Source organism: Aspergillus japonicus (genome assembly GCF_003184785.1).
Source record: "Aspergillus japonicus CBS 114.51 unplaced genomic scaffold BO86scaffold_13, whole genome shotgun sequence".
NCBI classification, from domain to species: Eukaryota; Fungi; Ascomycota; class Eurotiomycetes; order Eurotiales; family Aspergillaceae; genus Aspergillus; species Aspergillus japonicus.
Window position 1 is genome coordinate 322,277 of NW_020291650.1, and position 23,662 is coordinate 345,938.

The 23,662-nt window shown below is 53.5% G+C and overlaps 10 protein-coding genes across 10 annotated transcripts; 6 read left to right on the forward strand and 4 right to left on the reverse strand.

Moving 5' to 3' along the window:
* Positions 1-687: 687 nt before the first annotated feature.
* Positions 688-1,491, forward strand: BO86DRAFT_387828 (DUF2462 domain-containing protein). The gene is made up of 3 exons (XM_025671691.1): positions 688-860; positions 1,020-1,104; positions 1,228-1,491. Exons 1-3 carry the CDS (start codon positions 805-807, stop codon positions 1,348-1,350), a joined length of 264 nt encoding a protein of 87 aa, XP_025529459.1. The 5' UTR covers positions 688-804; the 3' UTR covers positions 1,351-1,491.
* A 298-nt stretch (positions 1,492-1,789) lies between these two features.
* On the reverse strand, positions 1,790-4,449 carry BO86DRAFT_397976 (uncharacterized protein; the record flags this gene model as incomplete). The annotated part of the gene is made up of 5 exons (XM_025673519.1): positions 1,790-2,386; positions 2,435-2,760; positions 2,813-2,921; positions 2,980-4,120; positions 4,190-4,449. 5 exons carry the CDS (start codon positions 4,447-4,449, stop codon positions 1,790-1,792), a joined length of 2,433 nt encoding a protein of 810 aa, XP_025529460.1.
* A 2,486-nt stretch (positions 4,450-6,935) lies between these two features.
* BO86DRAFT_42611 (5'/3'-nucleotidase SurE) lies at positions 6,936-8,824 on the forward strand. Its single transcript, XM_025675509.1, has 3 exons — positions 6,936-7,208; positions 7,415-8,337; positions 8,465-8,824. The coding sequence occupies exons 1-3, from the start codon at positions 7,197-7,199 to the stop codon at positions 8,529-8,531; spliced, it is 1,002 nt and encodes a 333-aa protein (XP_025529461.1). The 5' UTR covers positions 6,936-7,196; the 3' UTR covers positions 8,532-8,824.
* Positions 8,825-8,857: 33 nt separating this feature from the next.
* Positions 8,858-10,823, reverse strand: BO86DRAFT_387831 (DUF5427 domain-containing protein MTC1). The gene is made up of 2 exons (XM_025671692.1): positions 10,156-10,823; positions 8,858-10,099 (listed from the first exon to the last, which is right to left on the reverse strand). Exons 1-2 carry the CDS (start codon positions 10,724-10,726, stop codon positions 9,117-9,119), a joined length of 1,554 nt encoding a protein of 517 aa, XP_025529462.1. The 5' UTR covers positions 10,727-10,823; the 3' UTR covers positions 8,858-9,116.
* Positions 10,824-11,545: 722 nt separating this feature from the next.
* Positions 11,546-12,157, forward strand: BO86DRAFT_42786 (uncharacterized protein). Its single transcript, XM_025675565.1, has one exon. It carries the CDS (start codon positions 11,630-11,632, stop codon positions 12,035-12,037), a length of 408 nt encoding a protein of 135 aa, XP_025529463.1. The 5' UTR covers positions 11,546-11,629; the 3' UTR covers positions 12,038-12,157.
* On the forward strand, positions 11,882-13,182 carry BO86DRAFT_387832 (carboxymuconolactone decarboxylase family protein). Its single transcript, XM_025671693.1, has 2 exons — positions 11,882-12,826; positions 12,879-13,182. Exons 1-2 carry the CDS (start codon positions 12,333-12,335, stop codon positions 12,919-12,921), a joined length of 537 nt encoding a protein of 178 aa, XP_025529464.1. The 5' UTR covers positions 11,882-12,332; the 3' UTR covers positions 12,922-13,182.
* A 2,057-nt stretch (positions 13,183-15,239) lies between these two features.
* BO86DRAFT_309173 (uncharacterized protein) lies at positions 15,240-17,483 on the forward strand (the record flags this gene model as incomplete). Its single annotated transcript, XM_025667803.1, has 2 exons — positions 15,240-15,513; positions 15,679-17,483. The coding sequence occupies 2 exons, from the start codon at positions 15,240-15,242 to the stop codon at positions 17,481-17,483; spliced, it is 2,079 nt and encodes a 692-aa protein (XP_025529465.1).
* A 1,327-nt stretch (positions 17,484-18,810) lies between these two features.
* BO86DRAFT_387834 (putative C2H2 finger domain protein) lies at positions 18,811-20,283 on the forward strand. The gene is made up of 2 exons (XM_025671694.1): positions 18,811-18,932; positions 18,998-20,283. The coding sequence occupies exons 1-2, from the start codon at positions 18,852-18,854 to the stop codon at positions 19,805-19,807; spliced, it is 891 nt and encodes a 296-aa protein (XP_025529466.1). The 5' UTR covers positions 18,811-18,851; the 3' UTR covers positions 19,808-20,283.
* Positions 20,284-20,377: 94 nt separating this feature from the next.
* On the reverse strand, positions 20,378-21,151 carry BO86DRAFT_387835 (TMEM14 family protein). Its single transcript, XM_025671695.1, has 2 exons — positions 21,117-21,151; positions 20,378-20,920 (listed from the first exon to the last, which is right to left on the reverse strand). Exons 1-2 carry the CDS (start codon positions 21,117-21,119, stop codon positions 20,612-20,614), a joined length of 312 nt encoding a protein of 103 aa, XP_025529467.1. The 5' UTR covers positions 21,120-21,151; the 3' UTR covers positions 20,378-20,611.
* Positions 21,152-21,447: 296 nt separating this feature from the next.
* On the reverse strand, positions 21,448-23,644 carry BO86DRAFT_387837 (MFS transporter). Its single transcript, XM_025671696.1, has 6 exons — positions 23,513-23,644; positions 23,395-23,418; positions 23,262-23,290; positions 22,676-23,194; positions 22,222-22,600; positions 21,448-22,166 (listed from the first exon to the last, which is right to left on the reverse strand). Exons 1-6 carry the CDS (start codon positions 23,559-23,561, stop codon positions 21,580-21,582), a joined length of 1,587 nt encoding a protein of 528 aa, XP_025529468.1. The 5' UTR covers positions 23,562-23,644; the 3' UTR covers positions 21,448-21,579.
* Between the last annotated feature and the right edge of the window lie 18 nt (positions 23,645-23,662).

Consider the following 23,662-nt stretch of genomic DNA (forward strand, 5'->3'; position numbering starts at 1 on the left):
AGTATTGTTGGAATTTTGGGAGATGCTCAACAGAGAATCTGTTTGTTCGAGGGCTCCTGGACGCACGCCAGGGAGTGAGTGCCCTCGTGGCCTGGAAGAGCACACATTTTGCGTACTGCAGTGTACTTCTGCGATATCCGGGCTGGGTAACTTGGTTGTCCGCCCTTGCCCTGCGACCAACTACCTGCATGGATCAATCATACACACTGCACCACGAGCGCATGGCCAGCGAAGCTTAACCCACTAGCTAGGTTTCCTATCGTGATGGTGTGACCAAACGTAGTCAGAGCTCCTCCTGTGGCTGACAAGCTTCGATAGATATAGAGTGTATGCTGACTTTGAGAAAGAGGATGTGTGTGCATCGCCTGCTGCCCAGGAAAATTTCCAGCCTAGACGTGTCCGACAATATATAACGTCCTCACCATCCAAATCAGATAACTCATCCCTGACAAACCTCACATTAAGCGGGGCAATAACATACCAATCCCTTTCAGAACCTCCCCCGACAGCACAAGAACCCCCATACATTGAACCTGGTAGCAAAAACCGAAACCCACGAGAATGTATGTATACAACCAACCAATCACCACCACCCCCCCAACACCCAAGAAACAAACCCATCACGTGACCGATAAGACCGATCCTCCCCCGATAAGCAATTTTTCCTATCCCATCCCAACCCAGCAACCACTATCCATCAACCCATCCCAACGCCTCCTCCCTCCACTGCACCTCCAAACTCCTCCAAATTCTTTCCGTCCAGTTCATCGCTGCAGGCAGTGTACCCAAACAACAACAAAAAAAATGGTCCAAGGATCCCTCAAGAAAACCAAGCCCTCGGGCGGCTCGACCTCGAAACGGTACAGTACACCAAACCTCAGTCCTCTCTCCCCTAGCACATTTGGCATTCCACCCCAGACTCCATCCTCCCCCGTCAATCAAACAGAACCAATCTCCCACAAAACCCCCTTCAGCATCACCCATCACAATCACCTAGAGACTAACACCAATAAAATCAGTCCCACAGCCCTCGCCCCCAAACGCGGACCCCGCCAGATCGCCCCCAAGAAAGCCTCGCTCATCAAGCAGCAGAAATTGACCAAGGTTCGTTTCGTCACCCCCCTTTGAACTAGACTCTATCCCGAAGCCCCTACCCCAAATCCAACCCCAAACCCCGTCCCAGAAACAAAAGCATGGCCCCGAACTAACTATCTCCGGCGAACACAGAAACTCACGGCCGGGTTGACCGCTCGTACGGAGAAGAATCTCGCGGAGCGGGCGGGCCACCTGGAGCTGTTGGCCGGTGGGAAGAAGGATAAGAAGGCGGATGCTTCCAAGGCAAAGAAATAAGGGCTTGCGGGGAAAATGGCTTTGCTTTTTTGGGGGGGGGGGTGAGAAGATAAGGGAGCCAAGTCGAGGAAGGTTCTATATATAAAGTTTCTGGGGGGAAGATAGGATACATACGAGTAATGAAATTAGATACCCTTTTTCTTTTGGCTGCTTGAGTTGGTTGTTGAGATTTGTTGGGTTTCCTTGGTGCTTGATTGTTCTACGAATTCTGTGGTACGTGAAGTGAGAAACACCTGAACTCTAGGCAAATCTAAATTATATATGAGAAGAGTAGTCATATGTCTACAAAAAGTACGTGTGACCAGGTACCAAACAAATCAACAATCATCAATCATCATCGTCTTCGAGAAGAAAAGACAAAACGCGCTTCAAAAGGGTATCTCAAGTGCAGTCAGTATCAGTTGCCTCCGTATGGAATGGGTAGAATGCGGGGCCTCGTTCACATCTTCGACATCCGGATCGGAGCCCCCGACTGCTCGATCAGCTCTTGCCCGTGCTCAACCCAGCGAGCAAAGCCGTCGTCAGTGGGGTCGCTAGGGAAGTCATCCCAAACCGCGTTCTCCGAGTCCGCATACGTAGACCACGTCCCCTTGGGCACCTCCGAGGCCGACCATGAAGGAAGCTTCGCCATCACACAAGTGTAGTAAACGTAAAGAATCCTGCACAGTAGATGAACCCGATCGACGTAGTGCTGTTTGCTGGGGTCAGGTTCGCGACCACCATCTCCGAGTTGCTTCCACCAGGACATGCGCCAACGTAGGGTCAGCAGTATGTGACCGAGTTCGTTGAGGAATCGCAGGTGCGTATCCTGAGAGATCTGCTTCCACTTGATGTTATAGAAGTCACGTTCCAGTTTGCGGAATCCTTCAACTTCCAGCATACGGCAGATGATGCGCGACAGCTGGGCCGCCATGAGAATTTCTCGCCTATCTTCAGCGTCGTCAATGTTCATTGGTCTCTCGGCCTCACCCGCTTGGAGAGGAACAAAGCTGTAGGCCGCACGGCTGGGCATGTTGTTCCATCTCGCGAGAAGAGTCTGTCGAACATTAGGAAAAGGCTCCGGACCTTAGTAGGAGTGACATACATAAGTGTTGGCCATTGGGTCACAGTCCTTCACGCACGTGAGCCAATTCTTCGACTTGTCCTTTGACTCGACGAGTCGTCGGTCAACGAATTCAAGGAAGGTCGACTTCGCGTTGCCATTATACTCGCTCAAGCCACGCAAAAACCGATAGGTCTCCGCCAAATCCAGGGTATAAAGAGATCCCCAGGACTGACTGGCCCGGATGTTGAACCGGCCTTGGCGTTCACCGAGGAATGAAATCAAGTCATTCAGATCGAATTCGGAAGGAATCTCCATCCGCACTCGCCTTGAGCCATCCAGGGTGGGGTGATTGACCGCTCGTTGGGCTGATAAGATTAGCCAGGTTGCACAAATCGGCAAGTAGATCTTGGCACGTACAGATATAATTGCAAACACCATATTCAACGATGTTCGAAAAGCAGGCGCGAGCGCAAGGCTGTTCATGCAGCGTAGGGCGGCACGCATCGCAGGGAGCATTCCCATCGCACTGTTTCCCGCATTAGCTATTTTACCACAGAAGGGTGTTTCACCTGTGAAATGCGAACCTTGCGCTTGTTCAATCGGCACTGGACACACGTGTCCTTATTCTTTCTTCGCAATCCAGCATTTGCCCTTCCGACCATAGACAGAGGCCCCTTACGGCGCGCTCCACGAGGCGGAGAAATGAAGTCAGCGGAGGCAATCGAGCCGCCCTGGCCATCCTCTTGCACAATCTGCAGTGGTTTGCATTGTACCTGGTCCAGGTTCACGCTAAGGTTGCGCTGCTTGCGCTTTCGAACCGTAGCGACCGACTGCATGGATAGAGCCTGTGGCCGTGCAGGCGCTCGCTGAGCGGCAGACGACGCTCTCGGCCGAGAATCGACCGGAACGTAGTAGGATTCCGCTGGGTTCTCGCTGACCATGAAGGCAGTAGCATTCTGTAGGGGTTGCGCTGCGTCGGATGGTGAACCATCATTTCGCTCATCCTTCCATTCATCATCCAACTGTCGGTCGGCAAAAGCGGGGATGCCGTCCGTTGTAGCCGAGTAAGGGTCGTACATGGTGGAGAGATCCCCAGACACGGACGAGCTCTCCGACTTGTACTGAAATTCATCTTGGTTTTTGGGTTCTTCTTTGAAGTAGGGGGGATCCTGCGGCATCGTCATTGACGCAGGGGAGGTCATGTTGCTCGGTAACTGAGCCTCCAAGCTATCTAGCCAGCGGGAATCCAGAGACCGTACATGGCCGTGATAGCTGCGCATTCCCTTAGTCGCTGACTGCGAGCCCATTGCGAGCGACATCGGCGTCTGGCGGGAAATGTTTTCAGCAGTGGCGGCGGGCTGTTCAGACCAGTATTCCGCTGGGGGGAAGGAGAACGCCGGCGGCAGGGGCTGAAACGGCACGAACTGATCAGAGGCGACATCTGAGAATCCTTGTCCCTGAGGCAGGTCTCCAGAGTCTTCGACAATGACCGTGTTGGTGGAAGCGACAGGCTCCTTGGCGTATGGATAGAGGAGACCAGTCTCGCCGGGAATTCCAACCGAAATGGCGTTGAATAGGTGAAAAGGCGGCCATGACTCATCCAGATGGAAGTTGTCATCGGCGGAGGAAGGCAGGGTTCTAGGGCTGATAGTCGCACTGACAGTGCCGGAGATTGTGCCATCTACTATGCTGAATTTGTCGGGAGTAGATGTTCCTGGTTGTTTACTGCAAGGGGGGCGGGTCGCGCATCAGCGGAGGGGTTCAGAAGAGGGGAAACAGCTGAGATAACCGCACCTGTAATCACTGCCCTGATAGTCGTCCGGCTGTCCGACCATTGAGACCGTTGAAGGGTCCCGCGCGAGAGAGCCATGAGGGCCATTTATCTCGACGATATCGGCATCGCCCTGACTGGAATCCTGGCTCGTATCCCACTCCAACGGTTGTTGTTCGTAGCCCGGATGCTCGTACGCAGAAATAGGAAAGTTGTCAGTTTGCCAGTTATCGAGGATTTTGGGGTCGATGCCCGCAGCGGTGCCAGTACTCCCGCAGTCCATACAGGGTCTGCGAGGGATGATTTAATAAGACCTCGACGAGCTGGCCAGAACTCTGGCGCGTTCCCAGATTGTTGGGAACCGGCGGAGGGTCGCGCGGGAAAAAGCACACTCGGCGAGGCGGGTGGGCTTGGGTTTGCGATAGCGGAGGACGGACGATGGAGGGGAAATGGGATGGAAGTTGAAGGTGATAATGATGATGAGAGAAAGAGGAGGGAGAGGAGACGGAGAAAGGAGAAGAAGATGATGATGGTCTGATGGCGCAAGCAGGAAAATCAAACCAAACGATCGTGGCTGACTCTGTCTGGGTTTGGTTAGATGATTTGGTTTGGTTTGGGTCGGAGTGAGTGAGCTGAGTTGAATAATAATACGGAAATACTGAAATGTCCCCACCAAAGATTTTGCTGCGGCGATCGGCCTCACTACACACAAGTAGTCACAGTAGTACACACATACGTCGATGTCTTGTCGCAACAATTCCTCTCGCACAGACCAGTCAGCTTGCAGGTTTCCTGCCTGGTGCTCGACTATGAATCTTGGCAGATCAACTATTTCTGGGTCTGACTGATCCTAGTTGACCGGTAGTTTGTGATAGTGATCCAGAAGTGATCTAAAAGGTCGAGATGCATGCATGCCTGCATGCATGCACAGTTCACGAGTATGTTGTTGATATCTGGTTTTTTATCTACAAAGACTTACGGATAGTCTCATACACATTGACAATGTGTTGTGTGTGCGTGCGTGCGTGCGTGCATGGATGGCTTCTTGGCGGGAGAGGGGTTTTTGCTGCTGCCGTGGATCATCCAAATTATCTGAACCGTGTCTGAAACCACTCTTTGTTCGACTGTCGGCTATTATTGTACAGTTCCCGCCCTGCTGTAACCTTGAGGAATGAGGATGGAGACTCATGCATCTCACCTTCTGACCACCGACCACTAATTCACCCTGGCGTGATGTGATATACGATCTGATAGTGTCTCCGAGAACTCCGAGCCTGACATGACAGATGGAGATTACGCGAGAGAATGAGTGGAAATATTCCATCAAGTATCCAGTATTCTGCGTATGGATGGGACCTTGGGAAGTTCGGCACGGGCTGATGTTCTCCGTGCGGCGTGATGAGGCTAGTCGCCTGAAGGTTCTACCTAAACTTCTCAAGACTTAAGGATTCAAAGAATGAAAAGGTAGTGCCGTGGTGGTAACTTACTGAGCACTACGTACTCTGAGGCTTGCTGGGCTCCATCGTAGCCCCGCCGCAAGGAACGGAAGGACGGCGTTTCTATTAAGAATACCATAAAGACCGGGCAATCAGAAATCAAGGACCGCTTGGAAGCGATTCTAGAAGCCCCTCCTGTTGTGCAACGCCAACAGTCCTTGCCAAATTCATCGTGGCCCCATCAGGGTCTACCATTGACCGTCAACAAGAAGAAAATTTTCTTGATAAGAGACCGGCCGATCCGTGGATGACGGCACAATGGACCTAGATCTTAGTAATTGAGACCACACACAGCTACCCAGCACAAGACAATAGTTCTGTGCATGTGTTTGATGCATAGGCGAGATCCTATACAAGGTTGACGGCTGGTATGTATCTGTAGATATCCAGCTGCTCCGGAGGTTGGTGATAACATGAACATAAATGCTGTTGGCCTGGTCTGGTCATGCCCTAGGCAGGCACCTCATCTATAATGTCCGAGTCGAAGCTGTTTCCCTTTGCACCCTTCCAACTGAGTTGAACTGCTGCCGGGCTCCTTCAATTTCTTCTGTCAGGTTCCCATTCTGCTGTCCGAGCGGTATAGCGAGTTGAGCCGAACTTGTCAAAGAGTATGGGCATAGTACTTTACAACCCCAGCTCTAGCGAACTCCAGCGTCTACTTATAAGACCATCCAGTGGTTATTCATTCTGCCACCGGGACTGCACCCGGGTATATACACCGTAGACTGGGGTGCAATTGAGCCGGTGTGAACTCACTCAGCCGGTCGCACAAAGTGACTGCCGCGTTTCTCTGCCAGAAATCCCTTCCTCTTACCATTAGAAATCGAACGATTCGTGGCTGATCGGAATGTGTTTCCCCACGAAGCCGACTCCAAACGGTGTTGCCAGCTTCACCGCAGACTCTTTTTGGCGGGACCCTCGGCTTCCCGTTGGTAATGTTCGGTTTCCGATGGTAATTTTCCTATTTTCCTGCTGGACACAGCCCCCACCACCGCAAGTTCGACTGTTCTGAGCTCGTCACACCGACAATACCAAGTCTCCCGAAACCTGCCCATTCCATCGGCCCCCCCCGCAGCATCAAGAGCTTCACCGTGACCAGATTCGAGATGCGGTTGCAATTCTCCCCGGTTTCTCTTCGCCGGTCGGGGTAAAATGGGGTCTGGAAGGGTAAAAGAACGGGATTGGGCTCCCCGGGGCTGGATGTTGCCCAGTCTCAGATCGACCCTATAAAAGCAGGATGCCTTTCTTCGTTGTTTCTTTGGTCTGGGGAAGAATCCAGCCCAGTAGGAGGTCGAATACCGAATCGGAGTTTGGGAGGCATTCGAGAAATTCGTTACGTATGAGTCGAAACTCCGCCTATTGTCCGCACTAAACCCTTTTCATCGACTTCCCCCGACCCAAAGCGAGCAAGCCGAGTCTAGCCTGAACTTGTCGCGACTCAAGAGCTGCCTGCCTACCTATACTATACTACTTACTATACAACCATAGTACCATACCATCCAGGTACAAGGCTGTACCAATCAACTCGCTCAACATGCATATCCTGGTATGCTTCATGCTTCATGCTTCATGCTTCATGCTTCATGCTTCATGCTTCTCTCCCTCTGTTCGATCAATTGATCAATTGAACCATGAATTACTTCCCTTACTGCGCTTCCGATATCAACCCGTCAAGTGCTAGCACCACCACGACTACCCACCTGAATGAAAAAGGACCCATACTAAAACCCATCTGCCTTCCCGCTCCCACAGGTAGTGAACGACGACGGACCTCCTTCGCGCCGCCTGTCTCCATACATCCAACCGCTTGTCTCCGCCCTCCAAGCAGCGGGCCACCTCGTCTCCGTCGCCATCCCAGCCGCTTCCCGCTCCTGGATCGGCAAGGCACATCTGATCGAAGCCTCGCTGAAAGCCACCTACGTCCCACCGCAAGCCTTCCACAACGACGGCACCTGGAACGAGACCTACACTCACACCGCGGCCAATGCCAACGACTCCTCCTCCAATGGCACAACCACCACCACCACCACCACCACCACCACCACCACCAGCAACGGCAACCCCAATGACGAATGGGTCGTAATCACCAACGGCACGCCCGCCAGCTGCGTGCAACTCGGCCTCTTCAACCTCTTCCCCGACCGGCCCCCGATTGACCTGGTCATCTCCGGCCCGAACCACGGCCGCAACGCCTCGACGATCTACAACCTCTCGTCCGGCACCGTGGGCGGCGCCCTCGAGGCCGCCACCTGCGGCAAGCGCGGCATCGCCATCTCCTTCGGCAGCAAGGAGGAGCAACCGGCCGCGATCATCGCCGCCGCCGCCCGCCTGGCCGTGCGCGTCGTCAACCACCTGCTCGCGCACTGGGACGAGCGCGTCGAACTCTACAACATCAACGTCCCCATGCGCGAGGACGTCGAGGCCCGGCCCGTGCTGTGGACGCGCACGCTCCCCTACTACTGGGCCAAGGGGTACCTCTACGCTGAGGCGGACAACACTTCACAACAACAACAAGTCAACGGAGTCGCTTCGGCGCAGCAGCATGACCACAACCCCGCGACGACTCTCAAGCAAAGGGATTTCAAATGGGGCGCGCAGCTGTTGGATATGAAGAAGGCGCTGCAGGCCAGTGAGGAGGGGACGGATGCGCATACCGTGCTGAATGGGTGTACCAGGTAAGCAAGCTTGATCTCCGTCGTGCCGGGGGGGGGGGGACGCGAGTGGCGAGCGCGAGCGCTGCGACTCCTACCATTGATCCTTGACCACTGGGCTAACTAAAGTCTTCTTTTCCTTGTCGCATAGTGTCACCGCCCTTCGCGCGAACTTCTGGCATGTTCCTGGATTGGAGGGAACGTTAGAGTTGGATTGATTCGATCGATATGCATAATTGGATCGGGTGGGAAGGGGAAAGGAGTGATGGAACAACAACAAAACGACAACCTTTCATGCATGGACGGGATCGGATTATTATCACGTCCGCTTTGCTTTTGCAACAATTAGATACCCGCAACGGTTCTTTGGCTTTTTTTTACGTCTAGTTCTACGCCGCGTCATGCTCGACTCGATCTTGGAAAGGAATTTCTTGAATACATTTGATGGCTCTGATTATCTGTTTGAACAGATAGACTCGGGAAGGAAGAAGAGATTTCTGTCTGAATATCAATCGTGATATGAATTATGCAGACCTTCTTGGTTGGATGGATTTCTGCTTCAGTATGCGAATATTGCGCTAATTAGATAAAGGGATGAATAACGTACGCCGGCTACCGCGCAACAGTAAGATGGATGGTAATATCATCTGGGGCTTATGACAAGGAACGAACAATAAAACCCAAACAGTCGGCAGGAGTATCATTTGCGGGAGTATCATATAGATCATGAGGAGCTCAGGAAACTGGAACAGAAAGAACAAAATAGAAGAAACCAAGAACCGTGGCGGACATTACCCTGGTACCTACAGCGCCCGCGCCACCTCACCTGCACCGCTGTCGACAACCGAGGCCTGCTCAGCACGCATTTTGCCCTTAGCCGCAGCCCTCTCGCCGACACCCATGCGTCGGGCGACGTAGCGTTGCGCGACAACCCCGACGGCCAGGGAAAGGGACTCTTCGATCCACTCGGCGGCCCATTCACGGGGATCCACGCCGCCGCCCTCGATGATCTCCGCGATCTCCTCAGGCACGACGGTCTGAGGCAGGTTAGCGTCTTCGCTATCGGCGTCTTCAGCGGGAGCCGCCGTCGCCTCGAGCCAGTCGATCCATTTCTGAGGAACAGCCTGAGAGAGTGTGTGAAAGGCGATGCCGTGGATGGGGTCGTGGAGATACAGCGCAAAGACCACCTCGTCCTCTGTCTCGGCTGGGGCGTCCACGACTCCTGGCGGGGTGGCTTTTTCGGTCGTGGGGCCCGCCTGGAAGAGATCCGCCGCTGTGGGTTGGCTGATGGCTTGGATGGCTAGGAAGATATCGCTACTGCGGACGGGGTTGCTTTCGCTGAGATCTTGAGTGGCTTGTTTCGCGGCCTCCTCCACTCCACCCCGGGCGGAAAAGAGCTCCGTGGCATAAGCTTCGGCGCTTGCGCGGGCGAGCTTGGTGGCTTCCACGGAGCCGCGGATGGCCGCAAGCGTACGGGGGTGACCCGGAGTGACCGTCCGCCACCAGGGCCCATCGTGCCATCCTGGTCCCGAGAATTGAAGACCGCCGATATCGAGTCCGCGCCTGGGCGCTGACTCCTGGCCTCGCTGGATGACGAGGAGATCGCCGCCCTCGACCTGGGCCATTACGCGGGAAAAGACTGCGTAGACCAGGGGGTCGATGCTGGGGTATCCGGAAAGGTCATGAGTGATATGGATCTGGAGACGTTCATGGGAGGAGATCGGAGGAGCGATGGTGTGGATTAGGGATGTGAAAGTCGGGATAGCCATGTTGCGAAGCTCGCCGCCTAGGAACCGAAGTCAATACATGTCCAATCTGGAACAGTCTTCTAGAGGACCATACCTAAGTCTCTCAATGCGCCGACATTTCCCTTAACCTGCTGGGCCCATTTCTGTGCTTCCTCGTTCTGCTGGATCTCCTTCACAGCGGCCTCAGCCTGCTTCATGGCGGCCGACGCAGTCGCGAAAATGCCGCCCCACCATCCACCGCCACCGCCGCCACTAGATGTAGCTGCCTCTGTTGCGGCGGCTTTCTCTGACTCAAGCTTGACATTGGTACTCTTGATTTCCGGGACCGAGGCTCGCACACTTTCACCCGATCTCCGCGGGACGGGTTTCTCCTCGCTGGTCCGACCGGCCGCGGGTGTCGCAGCCACTGGAGCGGGCTTGGGTGACTTGATAACTGGACGAGGTTCGTTGGTCGATACACGTGGGGTACCCGGACCACTGCTAGGGCGCTGAGCAGTCAGGCTGTCCAGCTCAGCGAAGATGTCTTGTTCCGACTGCGTCGTTGCAGCAGCGGGGGGTTTGGAGGTAGTCTTGGACGGTTCTTGGTCGACGGCCGACTCCACGGTCAAATCGTCAAATTGAGCTAGAAGCTCATCATTTGTGGGTTTCGAGGACTTGGGACGCATGATGACGTTGTATGCGGGTGCACTTTAGAAATCACTTCTGATATATCTGTGTGTGCGATAAGGGGGGGGGGATAAAGAAGGAGAACAATCAATGTTGGTGAAGTGAAGCTCTCTTGGTTGTTTTGGGCGGTGGAGACGGGATGACCTGTGCCAAGAGGCTCAACTGCGTGGCCGCCTTCCGCCTTTGACAACAAAGGCTTGTATGGAATAGTACGGAGTACGGAGTGGAACTATAAATCCAGGTATACATGTAGCAGAGACCGGTTACTGCGCATCATCATGCCTCATTATATCTCATTACTATGGGAGCGTTGAGTATTGAGCTTTGCTTCAGACGAGCGCCCACTTTTCATCACCTTATCATGTTATGTTTGTTTGTTTATTTTGCCAAACAATCCCAGTGGAGACTATTCTATGCAAGTGGAGGTCAATATGAGCACGAAAATCCTTCTGATAATCTTTTTATAGACCTTCGGTCTCGGAGTAATGTCAATAATGAGTCAATGCTCAAGTTGGCCTCTTGTCGCATCGAAATTTATTCGGAAAAAGTCCTCAGTCTTCTTAGCCATGATCGCAATCCACTCTTCACACCGCCTGTAGATCGATCGATCCCACTAAGATATACTTATTACCAGACTGCTAGTCCAATCCCCTATCTCTGCAACATATGTCGGGACACAATTGCAATGTACATCACTCACGGAGAGTTCATGGTGATGAGTATAGAGCCGTGACTTACAGGCTGCCTGGCCCAGTTTCCTTTTCCTCGTTAGGCGGGATGACGAGGTCAAAGATTTCTCCCAAGATCCTTTGATCTTGACATATGATATCACACGATAGATGAGTGGACTGGAATCCCGCCGGCACGGTCAGATCATACTCTGACCACAAACCTCCTTACAGATGAGTGAAGTGTGCCCGAGGTTGATTCGTCAGCTTCACAATTCATGGTCCACCGGATCTGATCTGTGTCTCTTGACAACAAGGAATCAAGTATTTTTTTTCTTTCCAGAAATGCTCATCGCAAGCCACCAAGCCATATACAAACCCTCACATGCTACTGCTGGAAAGCTTGCTATGGCTGAGAGCCATCTTAATGACATCCGCATTGATGAAAGTAGGGTGACTGTAGCCCGAGAATTTCCTCCAGCCCAAGTCGCTTTCACCAATGCTTCAATCGATTTGAGTTTTCAGATCATGTTCGATCTATTACCAAGATTAGCAGCCCCTTTACCGGGACACAAGAGTAGTACAATGCCGTCGATCATGATCGAGTGCAAAATGCGCACTATTCGCTCCCTAGGCGCCTAGCGGACCCTTCTGGCCACCCGCCGGCGGACAGAGATAGATTACAGATAAAGAGGGACGCATGGTATAAGATAAATTGATTCCCACCTTCTCTTGTGTCCATCGGTTTGCGCATTCATTGTACCACGCAAATTAGACCTTGCCACCCGGAAAGTGATCGCCAGTTTAGCCGCAAGTTTCCCGCTATCAATTACAGGTAACAGGTCCCTACACTAGGTAGATGGTGGCAATCAAGAAGCTGACAATGTGCAGAGGACATACCTCGAAGGTCGACCCCATAATAGCCCGAGCATCCATCATGCGCCTTCCATACGTTGCGAACCCTCCGCAGACGAGCGATCCCGAGGAAGCTGAGATCCTCGCACAAACGCAAGCCCGACGCGCCCCTGGAACTCTGCTACCTTTAGACTTGGCACTGCTGCACTCGTTTCCAGTCACGGATGGCTGGAATTCATTGATGGGCGCCCTTCGCACGAGAACGAGTCTCTCGACTATCATCCGGGAGCTGATCATGTGTCGCGTGGCTGTCCTCAATGATGCATTGTTCGAATGGGAGCAGCACGCCCCGTTGCTGAAGGCAGGAGGATTCAGTGACGAAGCGCTAGAACTCATTCGGCAACCAGACATCTGTCCAGAGGCGCAGAAAAGGGTGCTCAGTCGGGAGGAAAGCGTGGTACTGAAGTATACGGACGCTATGACCAAGACGGTCAAGGTGCCGGACCAGATCTTCCAGGAGGTTAAGGAGTGTTTCGATGATAAGCAGGTGGTGGAAATTACGGCGACGGTAGCGGCCTACAACGGTGTTAGTCGCTTTTTAGTTGCATTGGACGTGGGAGAGAGGAACCATGCTAAATGCTGGCATGTTTGATTGGATCGTATCTTTATAGAATTTCGGTTTTCGGCAGCTGGATCTTCAGACATTATGCCAGGGGAGGGGGGAGGGGGAATTGAACATGTATTGTTTGTTAGCTTTGTTCGGTGTTGTTGCTTTGCGGAGTATAGTATGTTTGATAACACACAACGTGAATATAGTCGATTAGCGAAGAACGATCGCGAGGAAAACGGGCCCACAGAGCCAAAAGGTGTCATCAACAAAGCATAGGTATAGGCATAATAATAACACCTCCATAACATGTCCGAATTTTCCCCGCCCTTCTTTTCATCTTTTCATCGGAGGTAGTATAAAGTGCGCTCACCATGGATTCATTCCGGGACATTCCACAGGCCAAGGGGGTAGTCGGATCCAAACCATCAGGATTTCCGCAGTCAATCAGGCCATTGCCGACAAGGGTGTTGAGACTGGTTCCCCTCATAGTAGACTAATCCAGCTTCCACGACTACTTGGATCTGGGTTCTAATCTCCCACTTGCTATTGACTGACTACCTAAGATGATGTCACGTACATCGGGTGACGATACTTACCAAGCATCGATTCTGATGATAGCGCGGAAGACGCTGAGCTACTTGTCGGGTAGACAGTTCAAAATGTACCGTACAGTTCCTATGAGACGTATTGCAATTCAATTGTAAGCTGGTGCACTCTTCTACTGCAGCATATCAGTCTACAACCCCACTGGACTAGAAAAACAAGATGAAAGATGGGGGGATGAAACAGATAGTCAACGACCAACGCGGTAGTCTTGCCATGGGCAAATTGGTTTTATTGAGGGAAATACCAGTTACCTAGTACCGTCAGGTAACCACCAGGGAGAAGACAACTACAATGACTGCCATTGGCTCCCAGGGCTATTGAAGTGGCTGCATGAGGAATCGGACCGGAAGATGGGTTTTTTCCGGAACCTCCAGAGTCAGAGATTCGCTGCCGGCGTGGTTCCAGAGTGGTAGAAAAAAAGGGTAATTGGGTAATTGGCGTAAGGTACGGTCACGGTGAGGTACGAAGCACGAAGTTAGTTTACCTTCAGACTCACTTTACCTACAATAGTTTAGTTTGGTTAGTTAGACTTACCTTACTATTACTTACTACTTACCTCGCAGCCCAGGTGTGTGTTTCTACTACAGTACGGAGAGAGTACTAGGTAGTTAGTTCCAGTGAGTGAAGGCGACTTGACTTGCTGGCTGTAGTAGTCTACCTAGTACCTACAAACTCTAGTCGCTTTTTCTTTTCCTTTCCCCCCAAAGTATTCATCTTCGACTACTACAACATCCCACAATCTTCTCTTACTTACTTACTTCTCCTCCTGTTTGCTTTGAACCTCGGATCATGTATTGAATTTTTCTCCCACTGCTATCTACTGCTATTGCTTCTACCCACCTAATTTTACCGTCGACTCCCTTTCTTTTTCACCCTCTTCTCCCTTCTTCCTTTCGCCCACCTGCCTACTTCCACTCCGGCAGACTTCATACTTCCCACTGTTACCACCAGTGTCCACACACCTGACTAGTTTCTCTCCACTCGCGTCACCCTCATCAAGCTCTGCTTTGCTATCTACTATTCGTATCAATTCTCCTCCACACGTACCCCTACCTCTGTCTTTGGACTTTATTTACTCACTGTGACCTCTGTTTGGCCCGGGATTGAGGCCATCGTTTCTTTTTTTCTTCTTTTCCCTGCTTACCCGCTCGACTTCTACTTTTCCATTTCCAGAAGTACAAGTTTCTACTATCCCTGTCCACCCTTCGCGACCACCCACATTCTACTCTTACCTGTAGACAACACCTCGTTGTTCTGCCCAGCCATACCTCGAGTCCATTAGCGAGAATCTCTTCTGCTCTCCATTCTCACCATCAATCTCCTGCTCTGCAACACAGACTGGCTCTGTTTCAGCTTTCACAAGGTATGTTACATATCACCTGCTTGAGCCATACTTTTGCCTCCTTGTGCCTACACCAGCCTGCCTGCCACGTTTCTGTCAACGCTGGATCCGTTATGGATCGCGAGGAGGCTGCCCAATGCTTATGCCAGTGCTACTGCCCCCTAACCAGTGATTGTGTTTTGGGGCCTCGCCTTTCTCACCCTTCCCCCTCGGGACATCTGGTGTAGAAGCTTGCGCTGCAGTTACTTCTGGCGGCTTGGCACTACAAGCGAACTTTTTCAACCCCCAAGTTCCTTTCACTAACGCGACTCCAGATCCCCAGTCTTGGGCATCGAGAAGGGCGATTCGCGTGTCCCCTTCGTCGAGAAAATTTGTTTCTCTATTGAATTTCTTCCCGAGTCCTCTTCTTGATCGTCTCTGCTGGTGTTGCCATGGATTCTGTCGCTCAAAGCGACTTTGAAATGGACAGCCATACTTCGGACATGGCCAGCCAGGACTCCCCTCTGCGCCGACAATTCTCCGAGCCACTCAATGCTCGTTCTACCTCAACCCAGGCCTCTCCATCCCCCTCCCCAGTAACTCAATGGACCAAATGCACTTTGTGCGGAAAGCTCCTCGAGTATAGTAAAGGCTCTGGTTCTCAGAATAATGTTATGAAAGGCCATATTGCCACTGCGCATCCGCACATTACTGCACCCAAGACGCGTTTTGTTGCGGAAGGCGGCGATGACCAGTCTCAGCTTGACGACGAGGAGGAGGAGGAGGAGGAGCAAATGGAAGATGAAAGCGTCGACGAGATTGCAGACATGGATGCCAGTGACCTTCACGAAGTTGAAGATGATGAGGACAACCACGTGAACGAGACTTTAGAAAATGGTGTGGCCGATACGACTGAAGTCGACGATGAAACCTACAAGCTTCCAGAAGATGCGGATGGGGAAGAGCCAGATGTTCCCGAGCCCGATGCTCTGTCGAGCCAGTTGCATGAGTTTTCGCGCGCTCAAGATCCCGTGACATTGGATCAACGCCTCCATCACCTCTGGAATATTCACGATGTCCACCAATTCTGCAGTGACCATGATGAAAAGACTGCCGATCTAGAACACTCCTGGACTACATTGGTCAAGGAGTCGAAGCGCCCACGAAAGCGCGAAGCACCCGATGAGCTGCAAGACCGACCAGAACCTTACAAGAAATCGAAGGTCTCTCCAGGAGAATTTCTTGAAATCACGCCTCTCGAGGAATTTTTGAGTCAGCTTCGAGACCCTGAGCATCGTTCATACGAGGAACTCTATGCTATCACTGAGAACGTCGCTTTCGCTCTCAAGGTATGGCAAGATGAGTACCTGGCCATCGAAAAGTTGAACAAGCACGCCACCCGACACAACGCTAAACCGATTAGCGATCCCAGGAAGTTACTGAGGCCGCAAGTCTTTGAGGATAAGAAGGAGTCTATGCTCTACGGATACAAGCATGAGCCGAAGGAAGATAAGGTTGGCTGCCAGAATCCGTTCACCCAGGGCGGCTTCAAACCTACTCCGGCTCAGTATCGCAAGATGACCGCCAAGCTCGGCCCTAATCATCCCAACCCAGATGGCTGGCCTACTATTATGAAATTCGGCGTCGAGCACGTCCCTAAATTTCAAAACCCGCCTCGGGAGGACTTTGTCGGCAAGGCTACCCGCAAGCGAAAGGCCGCGGAATTGGAGGCAGCCAACAGAGAAAAGGCGTCGTCGGTCTCCGACGAGGCCGCTACAGACTCACCCGCTCCGGTGGAACCAGAGGAGAACATACGTCAACGGCGCACACGCACCCGTCGCCAAGGCACGGACTTCGATGATCAATCCGATTCCGCTTCCGCTCCGCCCATCCGGTTCGCCACGCGCGGCCGTGGTAGCGGCCGTGGGCGCGGGCGAGGTGGCATTCGTACCATCACGATCAATGGCCCGTCTGATCCGTCTCAAGCGCCAGCGCCAGTGGCCCCTCCTCGCTCGACGACGATTCGCATCGAGAAGCCAACCACTGGAGTAATGCAGACCCGACCTGGCACAGTTCAATTGCCGCCTATTGAGCCAGCACCGAGCAGTAACCAAGTAGCTGCACCTCCGGCGGGCACACCAGTTGGGAGCACTCCGGAAGACTCGATCGACCCTGCGGAGCTTGCTCGACGACAGAAAATCGCCAACTCAAAGAATCCAAAGCGGACAGAAGCTATGCTCAACCATTGGGCCCGCTTCAATAAAGAGGGTCGGGTTCGCAATCCCAAACGCTCCAAAGCCCAGATTGAGGCGGATCGCGCGGCCGAAGCTGCCCGCAAGGCCACCGAACCGCCCAAAATCGGTCCACGAAAGAAGAAAATGGACAGTCCAGGCTATGGAGGCCCGAGGATCGAGCAGGGGATTGCCCCGGCTCCAGCTCCCATTCAGCCTGCCGCACCTCCTCCTCCTACCTTAGCTCCCAGTCACCCGGCCCATCCTCAGTTGGCGCCGTTGCCTGCACCGCGACCTCCTCTGAATCCTTACCCACCCATTGACACCCGGGGAGTCCCCTTCCCTGGACCTCACACTCTATTCCAACAGCCGGCACCTCAGCCTTACCGCACACCTTATCCGGAGTATTACAGTCCTTACGCACCCACGCTACCACCACCACCAGGCCACCCACGTCCTGCCTAGAGTTTGGTTGACCTTATCATTAAGAAATGCATTGCGCAGTCCCTAGGAAAAAGTTGGAATGCACCCTGTACACTACAGTGATTCTTGTGCATATGTACTACCATCCTTGTGAGGCAGCCAGGAGACTCGCGTCTTAGTGCTTGTCTGTTTTGTCCCTTCTATTTGTGTCTTGCTAGCGATTGGCGCCGGGGCTTGATTCTACTGTATCATTGTGGGATTCTGGGTTGGTTCAACCGGCCTGTTGTGGTGTATCGATTTAAGATTTCGAGGTTTCGTGGGTATGTACTGTACATCGTTGGATGGAGGATTGTTGGCTTGAAGCATGAAAAGCTATTAGATGTAATATATTGATCGTCGAGCAACACTGACTTGATTCAAACAACCATTGCTTAATCGTTTGTGCTGTTGCTGTGTAATGGAGTGTGACTTGCGTAACATTGTGGTTCTCACATGCAAAATCTCGATGATCTGAGACAGACCTTGATGAAGCGGACTCCGTATGGAGATCGTTTGCTTTTCAGGTGCCTAGAGTATGAATGGAGTCATGTATGAAGCAAGATATAATTAATCAGGTACAATTATCTAGTTGATGATACTTGATTCACTAATCAGCAATAGTCAATCTGATTATCACTTCCCAAAGGACTAAAGCTATGATGTCGTATCATGTGACTGTCAGCGCATTTGCTGCACGTGACAACGCTCACTCAACCAACCTCAATCTCATCAGCGGCGACTCACTCGCGACCAGAATCTCTGCATTCCAGTCTACTCCACCAACCTCTCTCTCTTTCTCAACTTTCACACGAAGCGAACAGCTTCACAGTCACACAATGGGCAAAAAGAGACGCGGACCCACGTTAGAAGAAGTGCTGGGTCGTCCTTGGTGCTACTACTGCGAGCGCGACTTCGATGACCTCAAGATCCTTATCTCACACCAGAAAGCCAAGCACTTCAAGTGCGAGCGATGTGGGCGCCGACTAAACACTGCCGGAGGTGAGTTCATCATCAGTGTGCGATTCATATCAAGCCGATGAAGTCATCGTTTAACCGATGTTCTCGGCTTTAGGCTTGTCCGTGCACATGAGTCAGGTACATAAGGAGCAGCTTACGGCGGTCGACAATGCTCTCCCGAACCGATCCAGTCTCGACGTCGAGATCTTCGGGATGGAGGGTGTCCCCGAGGATATCATCCAGGCGCACAACCAGCGGGTGGCGACACAGTTCCAGCAGGCAGAGGCCGAGCGGCAGGCCGTGACGGGCAATCCGCCTCCCGGGACGTCAGCGACGGGCGGACAGCCGGCGAAGAAGCCCAAGCTGGAGAGCGTTTCGGACCTCAAGAAACGCCTGGCGGAACACAAGGCGAAGATGGCGGAAGCGCGGGCGGGCGGCAGCAGTGGCGAGGCCACGCCTGTGGGAGCCGGTCAAACACCAACGATAGGTGGATACGTAAGTGTTTTGTTGTTTGGATCAGATTCGACTTTGTTTACTGATGTCATATCTTTTTCGGACAGGCCGCAACGTCCACGGCACCGCCGCCAGCGACCACTCCCTCTCAATTCTCCTATCCTCAGCCCTACGGCGCCGCCGCAGCCGCCGCTTCTCCCTTCCAGCAACCCCCTCAACAAACGGCCAGCCCCGTGTATCCGACCTTCTCGCCCGGTGGTCAGGCGAATGCGCAGTATGCTGCTCCTCCCACGACCTTCTCCCCGCAGCCGTTTTCGACTGGGGTTTCCGGCCAACCGCCGTACGGTGCCACACCGCCGACATACCCGACGCAACAGTCCCCTCCCCAGACACACACTCCCCCGCAGCTCGGGGGCGCCTTCCCACCCCGTCCTGTCGGGCTGCCCGCTGCGCCTGGTCTCCCTCAGCGGCCGGCCGTGGGGGCCCCGCAGGTTAACGCCTACCAAATGCAACAGATGCACATGGGCCACACGGTTCCCCCGACCACCGGCATGAACGGCGCCGACAAGGCTTCCGGAGCGGCGGCGGAAAGCACGGGGTTCTCCGGTTCCGTGGACGATTTGATCTCCGGGGCGGCGAAGCAGGCCGAAGCGGCGACGGCGACACCACCGACGACCACGACCACGACTGCCGGCAAACCGGCCGAGGGCGAGGACCAAAAGCCCAAGAAGGACAAGTCCAAGGCGCGATTGGTGTATTCGGATAACGAGACCAGCCCGGAGGAGAAGATGGCTAGGTTGTCAAGGTACGCATATGTTCCTGACCAGCGAGGGGAGACGGTACTTGAAGAGCTTCCATCCGCCGTGGTGGTGGGGGCGATCCGGGAGTCGGACACGGTGGTGGATGCGACGGATTAGTGCAAGCACATTCGTACCCGCAGACACAAAACACATACAAACGCCGAAGGAAAGCAAGCAAAAAAAGAAAAGTCCCAAAAAAGAAATTCAGAAAATACACATCAGCTAAGTTTCTGTTCACATCACATCACATCACACACATACACACCAAACTGTCAATGTCTTGTTGTTTGCTACTACTTGACTCGGTGGCAGTGGGTAGGCCGTGGCCTTTGTCTGGGTTGGCCGTCATTTTCTCCTTCGGAAAAGTGAGCACCGACTGTGCATGCAACAAGAAAAGAGTAGTTGGTGAGTGCAGAACCTTTTGCTTTGTTACTTTTCTGTGAGAACGACCGAACGAACGAATCGACAATTCCAGGGATTTGAGTCGAGTGATTGCGGGGTGGGGGACCAGATTGATTGGACGTTTAGTATGGTATGACTATGTAAGTTGCGTCTAGAAGGTAGGCCACTTAAAATATTGAATATGAGATCAGACATTTATCAGTAGTCGTACTCGTTACTATATCTTATTTTCAATGTAACCTGTAGATGAACCAATCACCAACCTACTATTGATTTGTACTTATACTCAACCGTACACCTCGCCCCAAAGATGAGCCATAACCGAGTGAGTACCAACCAGTAATGCATTCATGAAGAGCCCATCCCCAGCCAGCTTACAAACAAGCACCAGCCCCCCCCCCGGGGGTCCCCATCCCGAATCAAGATAAGATAAAAAAAAACCAATCAACAAACCGACTGACATTGCTTCTCTCTCATCGGTTTAAAACCAAACCCCCCGGGCAAATCCCCAAGAAGAATCTATTTCCCGCCAAAGACCAACCCCCCAAACACCCACAACCCATAAACGGCCACGAGACTCAACACCGTGGGCACGGGCTTCCCGCCGGTGCGGATCGCGCGCGGGATCGAGCTGCCCGACAGGATCACCGAGGCCAGCAGCGCCAGCTCCGCGCCGTAGGGCTGCGCCGCGCGCAGCCGCAGCCCGCTCACCAGATACAGAAACCCGACGGTCAGGCCCGCCGCGATCGAGGGCACCGAGCCCGTGCGCAGGTAGCCGATCGTGCCGCCGGCGGAGGTGAGGAGGGCGAGGGTTAGGGCTGTTGTGGACTGTGTTTATGATTGGTTAGTGGGTGGGATACAAGGGGACGGGGGACGGGGGTGGGGGGTGATTCTTTTTGGGAAGAGGGGATAGGAGCTGGATAGCTGGATAAATAGCTAGCTGGGTGGGTGGGTGGGTGGGTTGAATTGGGGTATGGGATGGGTTGTGGGTGAAAGGAGGGGAATGAGGATGGTTTGGACGTACCATGGTGAGGATGTTGTGGTGTTGTTGTGATTATGACGAGGTTGAAGTACTGTATCCACAAGAGTAAGGTGTGGTGTTCAGATATGTCGGTGGTTAACTTAACTTATATGCTAACTGTTTACTCCCGCGGAATGGTCTGATATCCGGGGTTGAACAGGCAGTCATTAGTAATACCTTCCCTTCCCTTCTCGGCCTTCCGGGCCCGGCGGATCGGCGAGTCTGGATCCGCCTCTATACTTACTCTACTCCGTATACATCATCGGATCTTCTCCGTACTCATGTACTGTACATGTAGTGACCAACCACTCAACAATATAGCTGGTCTTCGGTTCTTCTATCTCACTCATATTTCATATGTCACATAGCACGTGTAGCCAGCATATACAAACTCATTGCATCGTTGAAACGTTTCCCTGTCTCTTTTCCCTTTTTCATCCCCACCAGCTCAATTCTACTCACTTATTCAACCCCGTCGGGTGGAACGCTCAACGGCTCCATATCCCCCAGTCTGGCTTTCCTCAACAGCTTCCACCTCATCCTCCACCTCATCCTCCACCTCCTCCTTCCCATGGAACCCATCCGACTCCTCCGTCCAAAACACCGGAACGGCACTGACGGCCGCAAACACCGCCAGAAGCCACCACGGAATGATGATGAACCCCCGTTTCACGCCGAAGGAAAACGCCGACCCCGTCAGCGCCGGGCCCACCGCGCGCCCGATGGCACTGACGCTCGTCCCCACCCCGTTCAAGGTCCCCAGGACACTCAGGCTGGCCGCCGAGTTGGTGAGGAGGATCGTCGTGCAGGGAAACCCGAAGATCGAGGCGGAGAGCTTGCCCAGCATCAGCAGAAACACGAACACGTGGCGCAGCGAGCCCGGCACCAGCGCCGTGAAGGGCGTCAGCAGGTAGAGCACGGGGAAGATGATCGAGACCACCTTGAGGCAGTTGAGCACGCCGTACTGCTTGGCGGCCGCGGGGAAGATGAGGAACTGCACCAGCATGCCGATGATGCCGATCAATGTGTAGTAAATTCCGATGGTTTGGGAGTCTGGTGGTCGGTCCGGTTAGCATCGAATCGTGTGAGCACAGGCGGCAAAACTCACCCACGCCGAACCCGCCAATGAATTTGAACGGCAGACGCACGTCCGGGTTGCCTTCGAGCTGCTGCGGCGGCGTATGCAGGAAGACGGGAAACAGCGAATCAAAAGCCATGGTATGCATCGACATGAGCGAGTACGCCAGCAGAATCAGGTTGGATTGCGGGGAGAACACCTCCGCCCAGCTGGGTTTCCGGGCCGGCTTGTTGCCCGTGGCTGCGCGGCGCTGCCCCAACAGCGCCGTTCGTTCCTCATCGGTTTCGGCGGTGGTGGTCGTTGTCGACCGTGACTTCTTCTCCGATCGGGCACTCCGACACGGCCGCGTCAAAGCCTGACCCAACACAAGCCCGTAATCGCGTTGATGCTTCTTTGCCGCCAGCGTTTCCTAGAATTCAACCCAACCCCATCAGCCCTGTCCTTGGCCCCCTTGCCCCCTCTTCCGCCTCTCAGTGGTACTAACCTCCAAAAACAAAAACCCCGTGCTAATTCCCACGACAAAGAACCCCGCCGCCGCCAGGTTGGGCAGCAGAAAGGGATACCGTTCCAGAAACGGCCACCGGCCAAACACCTCCGGGTGCTTCTCGACGGGGCGGGCCAGCGCGCCGCCGAACGCCGGCCCAAAGATACTCCCGATGGTCCAGACGAGCGGCATGATGCTGAAGGCGCGCGGCTGCAGCTCCTTCTCGGGGACCATCTCGGCGACCATGGTGCGGATGATGCCGACGTTGCCGTTCAGGAGGCCCAGCAGGCCGCGCGCAAACACCAGCAGCGTCAGGTTGCGCGCGAACCCGAACACCAGCGACATGACCATCGTGCAGGTTAGCCCCGTCAGGATGACGGGCTTGCGGCCGACCGTGTCCGACAGCGTGCCCCAGGTGACGGCCATGGCGGCCTGGCTGAAGGAGGTCACCGCCGCGGTGATGCCGACCCATTTGGCGATCTCATGCTTGGGGACGCCTACGGATTCGATCATTTCGGGCTTTGATGGGGTTTCGTTAGTTTAGGTGGACTATTGGGGATATGGGGGAAGTATGGATGTTACTCACTAGGTAGGGCAGGACGGAGGTGAGGACCACTATGGTAACGAATGACCGGGGAAATCCGTTAGGAAGGCAAATGCAAAATACAATACGGACGAACCCCGCGCAAACGGTTCTTAGTATAAAGGCATAGGCATACCTGGCTCTGCGAAGCGACATATTGCTGTGGTAAACGGCCTGGTCAGTCGGAGAGGTTCTTTCGCCGTGAAATTTTTGAAGGGGATGTAACATCCGCCGAAACAAATTGCTCGACTTACAAAGAATGACCAGCTGCCGCACGGGCAGCTGGGGGGTTTTCTTCAACATGCTGACCTGGCGAGACCGGGTCAACTGCAGAAGAAGAAGAAGAAAAGGATAGTAGAGATTGGGTGAAGAGTGAAAGAGGAAAGAAAATTGGAAGAGGCAGA

Bases quoted from the DNA above. Each gene is read 5' to 3' on its own strand.
- BO86DRAFT_387828 (XM_025671691.1), top strand. From the start codon at position 805: ATGGTCCAAGGATCCCTCAAGAAAACCAAGCCCTCGGGCGGCTCGACC. The intron at 861-1,019 runs GTACAGTACACC...CAATAAAATCAG, and splicing joins GGCGGCTCGACCTCGAAACG to TCCCACAGCCCTCGCCCCCA. The intron at 1,105-1,227 runs GTTCGTTTCGTC...CGGCGAACACAG, and splicing joins AGCAGCAGAAATTGACCAAG to AAACTCACGGCCGGGTTGAC.
- BO86DRAFT_387831 (XM_025671692.1), bottom strand. From the start codon at position 10,726: ATGCGTCCCAAGTCCTCGAAACCCACAAATGATGAGCTTCTAGCTCAA. The intron at 10,100-10,155 runs GTATGGTCCTCT...TTCGGTTCCTAG, and splicing joins CGGCGCATTGAGAGACTTAG to GCGGCGAGCTTCGCAACATG.
- BO86DRAFT_387832 (XM_025671693.1), top strand. From the start codon at position 12,333: ATGCGCCTTCCATACGTTGCGAACCCTCCGCAGACGAGCGATCCCGAG. The intron at 12,827-12,878 runs CTACAACGGTGT...GGAGAGAGGAAC, and splicing joins ATTACGGCGACGGTAGCGGC to CATGCTAAATGCTGGCATGT.
- BO86DRAFT_42786 (XM_025675565.1), top strand. From the start codon at position 11,630: ATGAGTGAAGTGTGCCCGAGGTTGATTCGTCAGCTTCACAATTCATGG.
- BO86DRAFT_42611 (XM_025675509.1), top strand. The intron at 8,338-8,464 runs GTAAGCAAGCTT...CTTGTCGCATAG, and splicing joins GTGCTGAATGGGTGTACCAG to TGTCACCGCCCTTCGCGCGA.
- BO86DRAFT_387834 (XM_025671694.1), top strand. From the start codon at position 18,852: ATGGCGGAAGCGCGGGCGGGCGGCAGCAGTGGCGAGGCCACGCCTGTG. The intron at 18,933-18,997 runs GTAAGTGTTTTG...TTTTTCGGACAG, and splicing joins CACCAACGATAGGTGGATAC to GCCGCAACGTCCACGGCACC.
- BO86DRAFT_387837 (XM_025671696.1), bottom strand. From the start codon at position 23,561: ATGTTGAAGAAAACCCCCCAGCTGCCCGTGCGGCAGCTGGTCATTCTT. The intron at 23,419-23,512 runs GTAAGTCGAGCA...CGTTTACCACAG, and splicing joins GCGGCAGCTGGTCATTCTTT to CAATATGTCGCTTCGCAGAG. The intron at 22,167-22,221 runs GTGAGTTTTGCC...ACCGACCACCAG, and splicing joins CATTGGCGGGTTCGGCGTGG to ACTCCCAAACCATCGGAATT.